The 18,328-nt window shown below is 44.4% G+C and overlaps 1 protein-coding gene across 1 annotated transcript in view; it reads right to left on the reverse strand.

Annotated features, from left to right (window-relative positions):
* The window catches only part of PGM2 (phosphoglucomutase 2), a 936,504-nt gene extending 918,859 nt beyond the window's left edge, over nucleotides 1-17,645 (reverse strand). Inside the window, exon 1 of the mRNA XM_069631820.1 lies at nucleotides 17,360-17,645. Within this exon, the coding sequence (XP_069487921.1) occupies nucleotides 17,360-17,410 (51 nt within the window). The 5' untranslated portion in view covers nucleotides 17,411-17,645. The remainder of the gene's footprint in view (nucleotides 1-17,359) is intronic.
* Between the last annotated feature and the right edge of the window lie 683 nt (nucleotides 17,646-18,328).

Raw genomic sequence — 18,328 nt, forward strand, 5'->3', positions numbered from 1 at the left:
AAATCGGTAGATCGTAGAAAACTTTCCTATGGACCTTACCCGACTTTTCATCCATTAACGCACTCGAAATCAGCCGCCATTTTGTGATAATCCTATCATTTCCCCCCCATCGACCTGGCTAACCTGCGTTTGCGGCACTAAATCATATCCCCCGCCCCTGAGCCTGACATCAGCAGACGCGTACCGCCCATTTCCCAACGCCAAAGCACGTTTCGTGTCAACAATCGCTGCGCCTCCGCTAATGAAGTGTCGCCATGGAAATGGCAGGACGCCTCTTTCCTCAATAAGTATAAACACACCGTTTCACAACACACAGCAGCAGATTTTCGATTCCATTCCTCTCTCTGTGTGTTACTTTGAGTTTTCTGTGACTCGTTTCTGTGCTCTGGTCAGCTACCTTCGCCGCTTCTAGGCCTTGTGAACACCTGTACCATCTCTGTAAATTATTTTACTTTCTTTACCACACAATGGCTACAATAATGCTGTATATGTACGAGCCCGAGTACACCGAGGAGGAACTACTGGAAAGGCAAGCACGCGAAAACGATGGGGATTCGGACGGCAGTTGGGAGGACCAGTCAACGGATGAAGAGCCTGGACCATGTCGCATGGACGGCGTCTCCACCTGGTGCACGTGCAATCGGTGCGAGCTAATGCCAACTGAGGAGGAGAACTGCTGCTGCCTTGACAATTCCGGGTGCTTGGCCTACATTTTGGAAGGCGAGCCAAGTCCGCAATGCATCACCGAGCTGCCAGAGTTCTGGGAAGCCTGCCTCTCACGGACCGTGTTGAGGATGATGATGGTGCTTATGCACGAACTTCGCGGCACTGTTCGTCCGCGTAATCCGAGTAACGAGTAAGTATACTCTGGTTGTGATGTCAGTGATGCCACTACTATTTCATGGTCGTCTCCCACATATAAAATTACATCTACATATCATTCGAACGCATGCAAATTGGTTCCATATTGTGCATTTTCTAGATAGAATTTTTTTCAAAGCAGAATGACATTTTTTACCTGAATCGACATTGATAAGAAAGTTTTGTCATTTTAATACAGTTTGCATCTTTCTTTTTCACAGGTGGTACAGGCTGGTGGCCTATCGTTGCTTCACTTGGTGGCTTCACGGGAGGCTCGGACACCGCGTTCGGAGAGTAATACCTGCCTGTGCGGTACTTGCCATTAGACAACATTTCCCCAGCGACAGTGGACAATACCGCGGATTTTCCCTGGATGTGCTGCAACCGGAACTTTACAATGTGTAATGTTTATTATTTATGTTCAATTGAAATTAAGATCTAAAATAAAATCCAACATATATTTTAACAATGGTTGTTTTGATTTTTTAAATGAATCTAGTGTGTCTTCATTGAATAGTCTTCCTGTGCCTTGTCTTGTCACACCACATGTCTCCGGCCAGCAAAAATACTTAACACACCACTTTGTTCAAGCGTTGGCAATAAAAGGCCGTTGGATTTTATTGATACAAAACATGGTTATAGGTAAATAATCAATATGGTTGATCATAATAAATCATCCTTTTGGGCACCGGGTACAGAGATGACCCCCTCTGGCCCGTGCCGCCTTGCCACCACAGGCCTGCCTGCTGCTGACTAACTGCCTAGGCATCCAGGGTCTCCAGGGTGAACTGCACCCATATATTCTCCTGGGAGGGTGAGGTATTTATAAACTCACCCCCCCTGCCTTCCATGTACTAGATCCTGCAGCCTGCCTCTTACATGCAGTTAGATGGCCTCTCCTTGGTGAGGCCCTGCGGCAAACGAGTCTTGTCTGCACGACCACCGCCCCAATCCACCCCCCCCACCCTATCAAAGGCAGTTCGCACCGGGGTACTTGCGCTGGCAAGTGGAGCTGTCAGGGAGCGATAAAGGCCAAGAGGTGCCAAAGACCATGTACACTTCAAAGTGGTCTATAGAGCATGGGTTGTTGTTCCCATGTCTACCTCCAGACCCCGTGTCTCCTGCCAAGCATCCCCCCTCACGCTGGACGCCCCTCTGCAATCCGCATAATGCCACGACATATACACGTCATTCATTCACAAACACACCCCTGTTTCGAATTCTTTATAACCCACTTCATATTTCTAATGAGAACTTCTTTGCGCTTTGCTAGTCAACCCGTGAAGGTGCTGGTTATCTGCTCTTCGTCTCTGTGAACTTCCGTGACCACTTCGAGCAAACTCGTCAGTTTGCAACCTGTGAACTGCTCCCTGTTCTACGACAAGAAACTACTCTGATCCCTGCATCTAACTGTTTGTTCGTCAAGGTAAGGCCATGTACATAATCATTTTGCGTCCAATTTTTTTATTTATATCTATTTGCTAGTAGTCATCAAATTGCATCCATGTTTTCTTTTCGTTCAAGACAGTACATGCAAGGAACTAGTCACATGGTTTAGTCAAATTATTTTTCTATTTTTTTAAAGTTATTCAAATACTTATCCGCATGTGAATAACGTGTATAGTTCCAAGAACCAAAACGAACCTTGTATTGAACCTTTTATGTGTCATTTCATTTTTTAACACATTGGTATTCATAGAGAATTGTTGATCTTTACTTTTCAGAACTTTCCACAATGCCTGCCTGTTCCGTTGGCGGTTGCCCTTCGAAGACCCATAATAAATCTGAAGGTACTATAATGCATGTTTTCCCTAAGACAATAGATCAGATAAGAGAATGGGTCCGATATTGCGGATATCCACCGTCTGAGCTTGAAAGTAGAGTCCTAGAAGTCTTTGCGGACAAGAGGGGTGATCGATACCGCATGTGCAGCAGGCACTTTAGCTCAGACATGTACTCCACATCATTGCTAATAAAGAAGAAAACACTGCGAGCGACGCGAAAATTGCTCTCAACCGCTATTCCCACTCTATTCGTCCACATCCCTCCACTGGTGAGTCAAGTTTACGGATTTAGCTCTCGGCCTTGCGGTAGTGTGTAGCATTAGCTAACAATAATTTCCCCATTTATGTATCCACTCAATATGAAGGCGGAAGATTCTCCATCCGTGTCGTTATTGCAGTCATCAGCCACTTCAAGCGCCTATCAGGTAATCTTACTTAGCTATTCTGCCACTGACTTGTTTTAGGCATGTAAATCAATAGTTTTAATTTATCGTGTAATTATTTTACCTAATGGTACACCCTTGTACTCGTCCTCTAGTCTTTGTTTTCAGTTATAATTATTGTTATCCAAAATAATGCAAGTACTGTCTTTCAGGGAGATGCTGAGGAGTCCAACGCATTGACGACAACCGTTGATGTCACTCAGATGCTCGAGGTACGTTTCCGGACAGTTCCATCGATGGAGATCATCAGATCTTGCATTCTTGTAGCGTGATTGTTACACACAATGTTTCTTTCGTTTTTAGCCATTGATATGTACTTCTGTCGTCGCCCTCCTATGTGTCTTCTTTTTTCAATATTGTGTTCATTACTAATGAAAGTCCTATGTTTCAGGGAGTCGATGGAGCATTAGTCCAAGAAGAAGGGGGAGCATGCAGTTACGGGTCGGCGCAACAGCTTGCAGAAGTGTGCACCGCAGTTACAGCGTCCCTTGATGTTCTTATGCATTTCGAGGTATGGATACTGACAGTTCGATCAAGCGAGATCATATGACGTGATTACATCCGCTATACTTCCTTCTTTATTAACGCAAGTACTATGTTTCAGGGAGATGACGGAGCTTCTTCTACAAGAACATCACCCCTAGTAGTTGATGCAGATCTCTGGGTGGTGACACTTCCAACGATCGAGCAAATCGAATCATATTTAGATATCCATTATTTATTTTAGACAACTGATCATTTGTGCAGGTCTATTTAGATGAGCCGTTGACGCCTGCACAAAGTTTATGTTCTTTTTAACAAAATAGAAAACCATACTAATGCAATTACTGTGTTTCAGGGAGTTGCTGAAGCGTCATCTTCAATAATTTCATCAATGGAAGTCTATGCGGAGCCCGAGATATGGATCTTGACAGTTCCATCTAACTAGATCAACAATGCGTGAATAATTGTCGTTTGAATGTTCTACACAATGCGTTCATTCGTGTTTTGCTATTGAGATGTACGTGGGTATTGGTCCCCAAGTACATTTTGTGTTTTCAATATTATTATACATACTAATGAAAGTTCTATGTTTCAGGGAGTCGATGGAGCGTCAGTGCGTGATGGATGTGCTTATCATGAAAATATAGTCGTTGCAGCGCAAGAGGAAGTGGAGACATGCACACACGAGTCGGAGCAACAGCGTCCAGATGTTGAAGTTCGAGGCAAGAAAGTTTCAAAGAAAAGAAAGCAAAAGAATGTTAGTGTCCTGGTCACTATATTATGTTGTTTTTCACTGTTAATAGTTCAATACTGTAAGTTGTGTTTAAACTGAACATCCCTTTTCCAATCTGTCCTCTAGTTGCGAGTGGGTGTACGAACTAGATCTACACAGACAGTGAAGCGAACGAGAGATGTTGCTTGTCAAACCTTTTGGCAGGGACTTGAGACTGGAGATGCATCGTGCCAATGGGAAGAATATGAAGTGATTGACAACGGAGCTATACCACCACCAGCCATTGATAGTGAATGTCCTCCTGGTAGTTCGGATGCAGTCGGAGATCAATTCACAGAATCCACACCCGCAAAAGCTAAGACCGCGAGAAAGTTGAAGAAATTGTTTTATTCTCCCATCGCCGGAGAAGGAACAGATGTTGCAATGGAAGAGAATGAAATGGACGACAATGAAACACCATCAATATCACTGAACATAGCGGAAGACGATATCAGAGATTGTACCTTTAATGTGAGTGACATGTGCTCAACGTTACAGGCCGAACCAGCTGGGATGCAGAGTGACAGTATAAGGAAAGAGGCCAAATTCATTGTATTCGATAGTTGTTTGATGGATATTATTATTATTATGATGAAATGTGGGCATTTGGTTGGTGGGGAAGTATGTGGGGAGCCATTGATTAATGTGACTCGTGCAATTCGAGGCACTAACCTTAAAATACATGCCACCTGTACACAATATCATCCGTTCTCATGGTCTGCACAACCCATGCTGGGGCAACTGCCAGCAGGCAATCTACTTTGTGCAGCGGCCGCACTTTTTAGTGGTTCAAGTTTTAAAAAGTTAGAGTATTTCTTTCAGTTTGTGGGAATCCATTTCATTGCGAAAACTCAGTTCTACAAATACCAAACCGATTATCTATTTCCAGCCATTAGCGAAGCTTGGAGAATGGAAAAAATGTCTATTGAAAGTACATTCGCGGGCAAACGGTTCAGGCTAGCCGGTGATGGACAGTGCGACAGCCCAGGATTTTCAGCCAAGTACTGCACCTACCACTGTTCAGGACATGGAAAGTAAGAAAATTGTGAGTTCGGTGGTCGTGCAGGTGTCACAAAGTACATCCTCAGTGGCCATGGAGAAAGTTGGCTTTGTAGCATCATTGCAAGAACTACAATCGCGGGGAATGGTGATCGACCTGATAGCCACGGACAGACACGTTTCAATTGCCAAGACAATGAGAGAAGAGTACAAAAATATAAATCACCAATTTGACGTATGGCATCTTGCAAAAACCATCAATAAAAAAATGTCGGCTGCAGGTAAAAAAAAAGATATGCAAGGTATTTCACAGTGGTCCAAGTCAATCAGCAACCATCTTTGGTGGAGCTCAAAAACATGTGAAGGGTCGTTGGAAATTCTACTGGAAAAATGGCAGTCAGTAATGCTACACTGTAGCAACGTTCACCGCTGGACCACAAACCAACATTTCCACAATTGTGAACATGGCCATTTGTCCACAGAGGAGGCACGGAAGAAGAAGTGGTTGATTCCTTCATCACCCACTCACAAAGCCATTGAAAAGATTGTATTTGATAAAACTATAACAAGAGATTTGAGGGGACTCACGGAATTCTGCCACACAGGAGATTTGGAGGTGTTCCACAATATGTGCCTAAAGTACAGGCCAAAACGATTGCATTTTGGCATGGAGGGCATGATAAATCGGACTCTTCTAGCGGTCTTGGCACATAACCATAATGTTGGCCGTCAACAAAGTCGGACGACCGGAACTTTAGGGACGCTTCGCTACAATAAGGCCTTCACTAAAAGAAGTAAACAATGGGTGATCAAACCAGTGTTTGAGGATATGCAATATGAGTTTATTGAGAGACTTATTGTTGATGTCCTAGATAGGCACATACATGGAGTTGTGAACGAACATGTGCAGGGGACAACTGCATTGCCACCCAACATTGCCTCTGTTCCATGTCCACCTAAAGCAGAGCTCATTGAGAAATACACATCACGGTTTAAATGATTGTAATTTGATTGTCTGTTCTCTCGAGTCTCCTCATGTTGCAGGCCCATTGAATATGTGTATCTATGTAATGTGTAAATAAAAGTGATTGCTCAGTGTACATGCATTGTGTCTATCCAACCTTGTTCATTTGCGCATTAAATTAAACCAAACAGTATTATAAATCATTTTTCAAAAAATATAGAATGTCTCCGTATTTATGATTCTCTGGGGCTGCAAAGCACGCAGACAAAATGCAAAGATGGAGTGTAAATTTCAAGTCCTGTGAGATGGCCTTACACTGAATGTAGCTAACTAGGAATGTGTGCTCGTTCAAAGTGAAGGTCAGCTGCTTTGATTTTTTGCTCGGGTGCCGGAATGGCCCACGACTCAGTATAAGGTTCTATTGTTATTTGACCTTGACAGGCCGGGACCATCCCGAAAGACTTCTTTTTGGGGGTGTGGTGCAATAACGTAAGAAACGATAATGAATAAAATTTCAGAAACGATAGCCATTTGATGTTCGTTCATTAGAAGAAATAACGTCGGCATAGAAGGAGTGGTATTTCGGGGCTGCCCTACGCACAGACACAATGGAAAATGCAAATATAATGTAAGTAACTCTTTAGATGAGTTTATACCGCAATTTAATTACTATACAGTAGCTTTAAAGACGGGTTAAGTTGTACTTGTTCGTTCTATGTGGCATATTGTTTTGTACCCCGCACTATCTTGAGGAGAACCATCTCCTTTTACGGAAGCACCTCAAAACCTTCCTCTTTGCTTCTGCTTTCTCTCTCCCTCTCCCCTGCTACAACTGGTCCACTGTCTGCGACCTCGGTCCTGAGCCCTTCCACTCTCCACCTGCACTGCCTCCCTGTCAACCCCTGCACTGGGGGACTGTCTCAGTATCCTACAGCCCCCCCTTCCCAGCACTTCGTTCTGCACTTACCTTGCACTCGCCACCAGCTGGCCCTATGTATTTATTATTTTATGCTACTTACCTTGTACTCCACTTCCCCCCTCCCCTTCCCCTTGCACTTTTGCACAAATGCCATATTATATCATATCAGTGACGAAGTGGTCCACTGGCGCTCAGGCGGCTCTGAAAAAGGCGGAGGAGAGGGGGTGGGTTACTGGAAATGACGTATAATACCCAGTTGCACTGTCCTAGCTATGAAATAATTTCCCGACCTAATATATAAAATGAATAATTTTAATAAAGATCTGATGGTGAGACTAATTTCATTTTTTATGTTTTTAAAACAGGTACATCCTTCATTATTGTCTGTGTCACGAGTACCAGACACCGGCGGATGGCTTTTACAACCGCCAGTTGCTTCTCCGCGTAAACAACGTTACCACCCTGACCATTTTATGGGACGATCGCCAAGTACAAGTATGCCCTTACGCGGTACTAACGGCTAGATGCAACATACATACCGTTGTGGTGGCCTAGTGCCTCGTTGTTGGAACAGCCATGCGATTATCAGTGCGACCGAAGAGCTTATTTTATCGTAAACCAACACCCTGTGTACTGCACACGAACATCGCTTGCCTCAAGACGAACTATTTTGGATCGAGAGCAAAGAAAAATGCAAATCGCTGAATATTCTCTAAACATTTGTTGTCCAATAAATGTACTTTACCAAATTTACAATCTTGCGGTTTGATTTAAAAGTACAGTTTCATATTCCAAATTGTGGCGCGCTGTGTTGTGAGCTGATCTGTGTTGGTTTCCGGGTTCTGTGTGGAGTCGCGTAGAAGACGCCTGGGCGCGTTTGCCTACGCAGCACAGTCACGTCACGGATAGAGGCGGGGAATATGAATGTTTTGATAAAGTCTGTTTCAGGGGCGGGGGATATGATTTAGTGCCGCAAACGCAGGTGAGCCAGGGCGATGGGGGGAAATGATAGGATTATCACAAAATGGCGGCTGATTTCGAGTGCGTTAATGGACGAAAAGTCAGGTAAGGTCCATAGGAAAGTTTTCTACGATCTACTGATTTATGCTTAAAAACACATGGCCGAACCGTAGGGACAATAAAAAAAAAGTCCCGGAACTATCCTTTAAATCACTAAAGTGAATAGACCGCTTTTTATTAGGCAGAATCACATGAAGTACCCTTTGGGAACACTACCTGCAATTAAGACTACAAGCGTAAGCACAATTTCACCTTTGGTACAAGCCTGTACTACACAGTAAAGTGGTAGCGATGGCTGAGCAGCCAGACTTATCTCAAGAGTTTAAGTGAGCAGTAGAACACGTTACACAAAGGACCAACTAATACAGCGATTCAAACACTCAAGGTTTCTTGGTAAAAAGAATATACATGTATTTACTCAGTCAGTTAGAACACATTACACTAGCAAGAGCAGCTCAATATCACACCCTAATAAACCACATATACACCCGGTAAGTAAACAAACACGTTTATCTCCCCTGAAGTGGGAGCAAAATGGCACTTCAGATATTAATAAAGGGGTAAAAAGACAAGGTTATAAGAATAGACAGCCAAAATACATTCATAGGCAGGGCAAAGGGTTTCAGTTAGCTACAACCAGCAATTCTTCTCAATAGGCCTGGGCCAAAGTCAATGGTTCAGAGTCTTTGTATAGGATAGCACAGTTCTGTTAGCTAACGATTAAGTCTTTGCCACGGAGTTTAGAAGAATTTGGCTAGGCGAAAAGGTTGACGAATGTTTAGGGAAGGACAAGCCTTCGAAGTTGAGAACGTTTCCACGAAGTCTCGCAATGACCGAAAAGATTTCCGGACCGTGTTTGCACAGTACCTTTGCACTGAAGAAGAGCTGTAGCTGAGCCAGTTGTTCCTGGCAGTTCGAGCAGATCTCGCCGTTCGAGCAGATCTCTCTCGAGCAGATACCTGAGCTTCAGTCGTGGGGACAAGGAGGAGGACGCCAGGAGGTTCCTGCACTACCCAAGGATGAGGCCAAAAAGCAAGACGTTGGTTTAAGGTGTGAGTGCCTTAAAGTCCACAAGCTGGTTTCCTTCCCTCTGGCTATCCAGTTTTCAACAGCACTCTGATGAAAATTCAACCAGATGGGGACGGCGTCCAGGTGACTTACGAGTTGGTTGTTCCCACCAAACTCGAGGGAAGAAGTTAAACTTGAAGGGCTTCTCTGTCGATTGGAGTTTCAGGTGATTTGGACCTGCAGCAGGGCTTTAGCGGTCATCCAGGAGTTGCAGCAGTCATCTTCCTTCAGCTTGTCATTTGTTCTTTCGTTCCAGTGGTCGACTCTGCTTTCCAAGTCCCAGAGACCTGCTTTTAAACGGTTTTCCCCCCATTCATTTCAGGCTGGCTGTCACTCACAAAGCAGGGTGGCTGTCCTTGCCGGACAGCCAGCCGGCCAATCACACCAGGGTGCATTCAGGTCTCCTAGGAGACTAAGCACAGGGGGTTTCGGGCACCTCCCTCACATCCTGTCCACCCCAGACACTCAGGTGCCAGTGGAGGGCCTCAGTACTGAAGCCTGCCAAAGGCCAACGAACAAAGATACCAAACCTGGTTTGGCGCGCAGAGACAAACACAAGAAGGACCTTTCTAAAAAGAAATGTCTAAAAAAGTTGACTGGAGTCTGTTTTTACAGATAGGTCTTGGGCGCCATATTGAAAAACATGGCTGACCTGATTTTTAGCGGTCGGGAAAAATCACGGTAGTTGATCTAAACCACTGCCACCAGCCATTTAAAGTAGGAAAGGTAACATTTGACTGTTAAATGAGTGTTTTGACTCAGGGGAAGCTGGGCAACCCCTCCAGCACTCTATAGGGAGATAGTGTGTGCTGGGTCAGTAAAGTTAAAAAGACTAGTAAAGCCAATTTAACTTTACATGTTCTGGGAGACGGTAGTCAGTCCCAGAGAAGGTATTTAAACCTTCAGAAGTCTGAAAGACATCCCTGTGTCACTGCACTGAAGGTGCTATGTGACACACAGAAAAACATTATGCCTATGGAGTTGTTTTAAAACTCCATAACCAAAGAACACAAAAGTAAACACATTGAAAGTGAAAAGTTCAAAGCCCCAAAAATATAGCAAAAGAGCTGGAGGGCTCTAAGGTAGAGGGAATTTAGCACTTGTGTGAGAATTCTCCCTAACACTCGTTCCCCCCAGACTAAGGGACAGGAGGATCTAATCCCCACCAGGATGGATCTCCTATTGCAAGTCGGTTAAATGGCCCGCGGAGTACACCAGCAATCTTTTGTAACCCTTGCTATGAAACTTTTTATCAGTGGTTTTCCTTTGTAAACTATATGACCTACAAACCTGTTGTGGTACAGCTCTCTTTTTTTATGGTATAGGGGATCTGATCTAACAGTCCCTCAGAAGTTATGACAACCTCTGAACCTACAGTAGGCTTTTTCAAGGGGTCCTTAGAAAGGAATCCCTTAGATCTAGAGGGGCCTCCATGGTTCTCACCACCACTCTTTCAAGAGCAGGATGGGTCTCAGGTATCTTGGTTGGAGGGGCTGTGGTCAAGCAAGGTACATGTTCCACTTCCTCTGATGTTTGGTTTTACCTGGCTTAGAATGTCCCTCCTAACACTAGGATTTATACTTGAGTCTTCAGTAGAAGATCCAACAGTCTTAAGGTGTTTAGCCTTAGACCTCTATTTCCTGGTTTTCCACCAGCTTTGAGAATTACCAGTTCTCACAGGCCTAGCGAGGGGTCCAATTTGCCTAGCCACATCTTCCTCAGAAGCAGGGGGTCAAAGACTATACCACTGGATGGGCAATGGTTCAGCTTGGTTGGGGCTCCCGTTTCCCTACTATACAAGCCTCAGATTTGCCTTGGATAGAGGTCCACTTACTAACACAAGGGCGTATTGTGGTGGTCTCTGTAGAGGCTCCCACAGGCTCACAGTGGTCTCTTAAGGTTGCCTTTGGTTCGGTTTCTCCTTATTGAGAGGCCTGGGGGTACTGGATACTACTCCTAGAGTTTTTAAATCATTCCCCAACAAGCCTCTTCCAGGCACCTCCTTCTGGACACTGACAGGAATCCTCACTGTCATATTATTACACTGAATGAGAGCTGGTAGAATTGGAACCAACTGGGCAGGGCCTCCAGAGAATTTAGTGGGACTTGTGGGTGCCTTAGCAACATCCTCAGGCTTGAAAAAGCTTTCATCCACTACTGTTCTGCTGGCCCCAGTGTCTCTCCTGGCAGGAGTATCCTGGCCATTGACAAGAACACTGTCCATATAATACCCTCTAAATTTTCTAGGATGGAGTCATACACATCCATATTCTGTTTCTTACCCAGACCTGTGGACTCTAAGGGTACAGTAGCTTGAAGACCCAAGGGTGCTTCAGCAAATAGATGAAAGTGGGCACTAGCCATGTGTACTTCTTCCTCTGGGGAGAAGGCTAAGGAGGCAGTGCTGATCCCTGCAGGTTTACCCTTGCATCTGGGATCTCCTTTCACATGCACATAGCATTTACCAAATGCTCTCTAGAATGGGGGTTTCTGCTGACCTCCCTCTGGTTGGTTTCCCATGTGGCTTACCCTGGTTATGTTTGGGGACCCTTTCTGGATGGATGGATTTAGATGCATCTGTGATATCACCTTTGTGCTGCTCCCCACCATCCTTTTTGGGGGATGCCTCAGAATCTTTATGAGTGGCCCTGTTGGCTAACCATGAGTCAGCTGCTCTAGCTAACTTTTTTGGATCCAATTCCTAAGAGTCAGCCAAGTGCTGTCTCAGCTCAGGAGAGCAGGCATTACTAAAAGTTTCTAACATAAGCAGATTCATCATACCTTCATAAGTGTTAACTCTGTAACCCTTAACCCAACCATCTAAGTTTTTCAAACATTCACACACCCAGGTGGCACAAGGGGTACCATCATGCTTTTTACGGGTTCTAAACGTCTTAAGATACTGAGAAGGGGTCTTCCCAAATCTAGCTATCAAACCTAGCTTCACAGTTTCATACTCCTTTCTGTCTATATCCCCAAACTCCATTAACACATCAGTTGCAAAAGGGTGTAGCCTAGAAAAAAGCCAAGGAATCAACCAAATCCCTGTAATGTCTTGAATCCCATGGTTATATTCAAAATCAGCCAACCAATCCAACATATCAAGCTTAACCTCATACATATTTACTGCATCTTTGGGCATGTGAGGCCTCTTAGTACTAGAGGACATAGAGGACTCTGGGAGAGAACCAGGTTTCAAGAGAGAACTTTTTCATTTCAAGTGCATGATCCAATTCCATTTCTCTGAGTTTACGTTCTTGATGTTTGCTTTCAGTTTGAGCTTGGATTCTCTTAAATTCTAACTCAAGTCTCATCTTTTCAAGTGAGACAATTTTAGGACATAGGTTAGGACCTGATAGGGTCCCTGTGGTCAAAGGTTGAGGCCTATGAGCAGATAGAGGTAAGAAGGGGCCTACATTCTGAGACTCTTCTGCCTCATCTAACTCATCCACAATATTAAGAGCTGGGCTCTGACATATCATCCTCATCAACATTTTCCACATTTGCTGCAGGTGTGGGGGTTTCAGACCCACTCCTCAGACTTTGGTATTCTAACAACTCCTGTATCAATTCAAACGTTTTACCTTTGACCGTGAGATTCCTAGCTTTACACATATTTCTCAACATTTAAAGTCACTAGGGTCTCCTGTCTGTAGCTTTCCATATCAGTCATGATAAAACAATTGTGTCTCTAGTGTTGCTTAGCCTTGTGAAGATTATTTCAACACACTCTAAATGTAACAAGTATACTTTATCCTCACCGCTCTACACCAGTGGTAGGCAGAATCACATGCAGTACCCTTTGGGAACACTACATGCAATTAAGACTACAAGTGTAAGCACAATTTCACCTTTGGTACAAGCCTGTACTACACAGTAACGTGGTAGCGATGGCTGAGCAGCCAGACTTATCTCAAGAGTTTAAGTGAGCAGTAGAACAAGTTACACAAAGGACCAACTAATACAGTGATTCAAACAAACACATACTCAAGGTTTCTTGGTAAAAGAATATACATGCATTTACTTAGTCAGTTAGAAAACATTACACTAGCAAGAGCAGCTCAATATCACACACTAATAAACCACAAATACACAACCGGTAAGTAAATGAACAAGTTTAGCTCCCCTGAAGTGGGAGCAAAATGGCACTTCAGATACTTAATAAAGGGGTAAAAAGACAACGTTATAAGAATAGACAGCCAAAATACATTCATAGGCAGGGCAAAGGGTTTCAGTTAGTTACAACCAGCAATTCTTCTCAATAGGCCTGGGCCAAAGTCAATAATGGTTCAGAGTCTAGTCTCTATATAGGATAGCACAGTTTTGGTAGATAACGGTTAAGTCTTTGCCACAGAGTGTAGAAGAATTTGGCTAGGCGAAAAGTTTGACGAATGTTTAGGGAAGGACAAGCCTTCGAAGTTGAGGAAGTTTCCACGAACTCTCGCAATGGCCGAAAAGATTTCTGGACCGCGTTTCCACAATACCTTTGTATAGAAGAAGAGCTGTAGCTGAGGCAGTACTTCCTGGCGGGTCGAGCAGATCGTGCTGTTCCTGAGCTTCAGCCGTGGGGACAAGAAGGAGGACGTCGGGAGGTTCCTGCACTGCCCAAGGATGTTGGTTTAAGGTGCGAGTGCCTCAAAGTCCACAAGCTGGTTTCCTTCCCTCTGGCTATCCGGTTTGTAATAGCCCTCTGATTAGATGAAAATTCTACCAGATGGGGACGGTGTCCAGGTGGCTTACGAGTTGGTTGTTCCCACCAAACTCGAGGGAAGAAGTTAACCTTGAAGGGCTTCTCTGTCGATTGATGTTTCAGGCGATTCGGACCTGCAGCAGGGCTTCACTGGTCGTCCAGGAGTTACAGCAGTCCTCTTTCTTCAGCTCATCTTCGGTTCTTTCGTTCCTGTAGTCGACTCTGCTTTCCAAGTCCCAGAGACCTGCCTTTAAACAGTTTTCCCCATTCATTCCAGCCTGGCTGTCACTCACACAGCAGGGTGGCTGTCCTTGCCGGACAGCCAGTCGGCTAATGCCAGAGTGCATTCAGGTCTCCTAGGAGACTAAGCACAGGGGGTTTCGGGCTCCTCCCTCACATCCTGTCCACCCCAGACACTCAGGCGCCAGAGGAGGGCTTTAGCACTGAAGACCGCCAAAGGCCAACAAACAAAGGGACCAAACCTGGTTTGGCAAGCAGAGACAAACACAAGAAGGACCTTTCCTAAAAGATATGGCGAAAAAAGTTGACCGGAGTCTGTCCACAGATAGGTCTTCGGCGCCATATTGAAAAACATGACTGACCTGATTTTTAGCTACTGTTAGCGGTCGGGAAAAATCACAGTCGTTGATCTAAACCACTGCCACCAACCATTTAAAGTAGGAAAATATAACATTTGACTGTTACATGAGTGTTTTGACTCAGGGGAAGCTAGGCAACCCTTCCAGCACTCTATAGGAAGATAGGGTGTGCTGGGTCAGTAAAGTTAAAAAGACTAGTAAAGCCAATTTAACTTTACATGCTCTGGGAGACGGTAGTCAGTCCCAGAGAAGGTATTTAAACCTTCGGAAGTCTGAAAGACATCCCTGTGTCACTGCACTGAAGGCGCTATGTGACACACAGAAAAAGATAATGCATATGGAGTTGTTTTAAAACTCCATAACCAAAGAACACAAAAGTAAAACACATTGAAAATGAAAAGATGAAAGCCCCAAAAATATAGCAAAAGATCTGGAGAGCTCTAAGGTAGAGGGAATTTAGCACTTATGCGAGAATTCTCCCTAACACTTTTGTATGTCAATTTCACAATTATTTCGAGTTGGCGGAGAATTCTAGCAAACAGTTTAAATTGTTCCAATGGAAACGTGTATCTGTACATGCAGTACTTGTGCACCTACAAGACATGTTCTGTCACCGTATGGTTTTCTATAGTTTGCCGTTTAAAATAATAATGATGATTTGGCTTATAAAATCATAACAGCATCACAATAACACAAAGAAATAAAGTTAACGTTGAATGAACATCTGTAACCCAAAGGACAGCTTTGATGACTGCAACATGAGCATACAACATACGTATCCCTCAAGTTACCTCTGCTGTCTGCAGCCTCAGCACACAACATCTGTGCAAGTAGAGTTAATGTCTGTCTGAAGTACTACTTCCTGCAGTCCGAACGTACAAGTTCTGTGTTTTCTGAGGGGTAACTATCCTGCCTGAGACCTATTCCTCAAAATAAAAGTAATCTGATGGATAGAGTTTCATCGGAGGGTAGTCGAGTCTGACGAACAGATCTTTTGGCCGAGCCTCGAGCATGTAAAATCTGTAACCTTAAAGGTCTATCGTCTCTCTGAGCGCAATGCATACTAATGATAATTATGGAAACTGGCAGCGCTATAAAAAGTGTCATGCATCACAAAAAATGTGGCACCATGAACATTTATTCATCAAAATAATATGTGGCTTATATTGGCCTTTACAGTGACTATTTCTATATGGTTAGTGTCCTAGAGCACTACACAAAACTGATCTTATAAATGCACATATGCACACGTTGACAAGTTCAGGACAGCATTAGGAATGCGGAGATTCCTTTTGGAAACTTGAGGCAGAAGTATATTCCATGTATTAAATTAAACGCATTGGATGGAAATTCTAGAAAGGTCGTAGTAATGCTTTCCCGTCATAGGTCTGTACCTCATACATCGAGGCATTGGATAATCATGCTGTAGTGCAGCTCATCACGGAAATAGGTAAGCAATATTGGACATATGATGCGTGTTATCTATGTTGATGTCCAGAAACCCAGTCATAACGTCTTTGGGGCACCATTAACGGTATTAATCCATGGGATGCAAAACAATCGCTCGCAGTTGAAGGTTACACTGTAGTGCCGGATTGGAATCATCGGCAAATGGCATACAAAAATGATTTAGTATGTACTTCTCTCCCCTTCTTCTACTAACTGTCCACACTTTGAAACGGTGCAACAGCATTGTAAGGTTATAGAAGTAACACACATACGGTGGTGTCGCTTCTACGCAAATTAAAAACATCAATAAATCAATATTGATACCAAAGCTCAGCACCCGGTGTATACCGAGTTGAAGCTGCCAACAGAACACCACTCCTCTCACTATCCTACTCCCTCTTCACCTTACTAACCCATCCCACCTTATCGTTTACAGATCCGCCAGAGAACCTGGGGACCACATCCGTTGGTGACGGTGCGCGGTACAAATACCTTTAACATTTACCAATATTGTATTGCAGAAATGTGTACTTAAGCGCATTATATTTCCCTTTCTAATGCTAAATACACATTTCTGCGCTCTACAATTTCCATTGCAAAAACAGTATGCATGGCGCAGGACTAATAGCGTTAATGTTACTGCTACTTTTTACTCTTCAAAATTAATATTTAGCAATAGATCAAGCTATACTCTCGTCTTAAATGTAAACACATTTACATTAAAAACAGTGCACCTGATGGCCTGTTCCTCTCGCTAATTCACATCACCATATTTTTCAGTATTGGACAGTTAACATACTTAACATTCACGATGCAATACTTTCTAGGAGAACCTGTTTCGCACGATAAGGTAATAATGAAATACACCGACTAGGGAACCGCCCGCCTATGTTCCCAGCCCACAGATCGGGAGTCCTGGGTCACTGGGAGTCAGTCACTCCGCTGGAGGTTGATCATTCCCAACGCAGCAAAAATCGGTCGCATGCAAGACGGACTCCCACAATAGAAGAGCGAGATAGCCTGGCAGTATCCATTCTCGCTGCCCAGTTTGCAAGGCTTTCTGTCCCCACTCTCCTACTACTCAGCCAGTCTGCTTTGTCTTCCCACCCCCCGCTACGAAGCCGGTCCGATAAGTCAATACAAAGCCGGCACTGCAGCAGAAGGATACAACAGGGAAGCATGCCTGCTAGCAGCTAGCCAGAGGAAAAAAAGTGCCTCCTGCAGCTGCCTCACCCGAGAGCCTGCCTCTCGCTCTCTGCCGATGGCAGGCACCCCGATATCATGAAGGGTACCATAACAGCATCTTACCTTGTCCCATAACAGCCACCCCTGGGCAGCCTTGTCCAGCGCAGGATCCATGATGTCAACCTTTCAAAAAGTCTCTGTCCAAGAATCAGGAACTACTCTAGCAACGCCTGTGCATCACGTGACTTACACAGCGCGTTCTACGCAATGTGCGTCTTATTCCACTGTCAGCCCTGAAATATCTACTAGAAGGAAGCCGAGTCCCCTGCTGCCCCACCCCCCCAGAGCAGGCAGAACGAGCGCCGGCAGCCCCCTGAGATATGCACAATCAGGCCTTTCTCCGAGGACTGAAGGCGCAGCCAAGCACCGCGCTGGTTACGGGTTTCAGGGACCCCCACAAAATTATGACGAAATAATCCACAGCTAGCATCGGGCCACGGCGTCATGAGCTGTACCACGTGCTACAAAACAGGGACGTTTCTTGACAATATTGCGAGAAGGGCAAACACCAGAATAATCCCCTTTCCCCCATGGTGCTCCGTAACTGCTACCTCACACTGCAGTCCCTCTCCAGAATAATGTAATCATAACATTTTAAATACTGTTATATTGACTTGTACTTAAAATAAGTAGACAATATTTTAAGCAGGAATTCTTATTCAATCTTATGTTTTTATTCTTAGCCTAAATGAAGGACACTCTCCTAGATAATGTCTATTGCTGGCGCTGTAATGAATTTTCCACCAACATTGCTCTCAACCATTTCTGTCGCAAAGTGGGTGAAAACACCCAATTTTGTTTTTGGTGGGTGAGAGCCCATTGAAACATAGCTCTCAACTCACGCTTTTGGCGGGTGTCACCCGCCTTGCAAAGAGCTGACTCACCCGCCAATCCTCCTGCACGCCCATTCATTTCAATGGGCTCTCACCCGCCAAAAACAAATTCGGGTGTTTTCACACGCCTTTGCAAAAGAAATGGTTGAGACCTATGATTGAAATAAATGGGCGTGCAGGAGGCTTAGCCGGTGAGTAA

The sequence above is a fragment of the Ambystoma mexicanum genome, chromosome 6q (assembly GCF_040938575.1).
Source record: "Ambystoma mexicanum isolate Mex_15411 chromosome 6q, UKY_AmexF1_1, whole genome shotgun sequence".
Classification (NCBI taxonomy): domain Eukaryota; kingdom Metazoa; phylum Chordata; class Amphibia; order Caudata; family Ambystomatidae; genus Ambystoma; species Ambystoma mexicanum.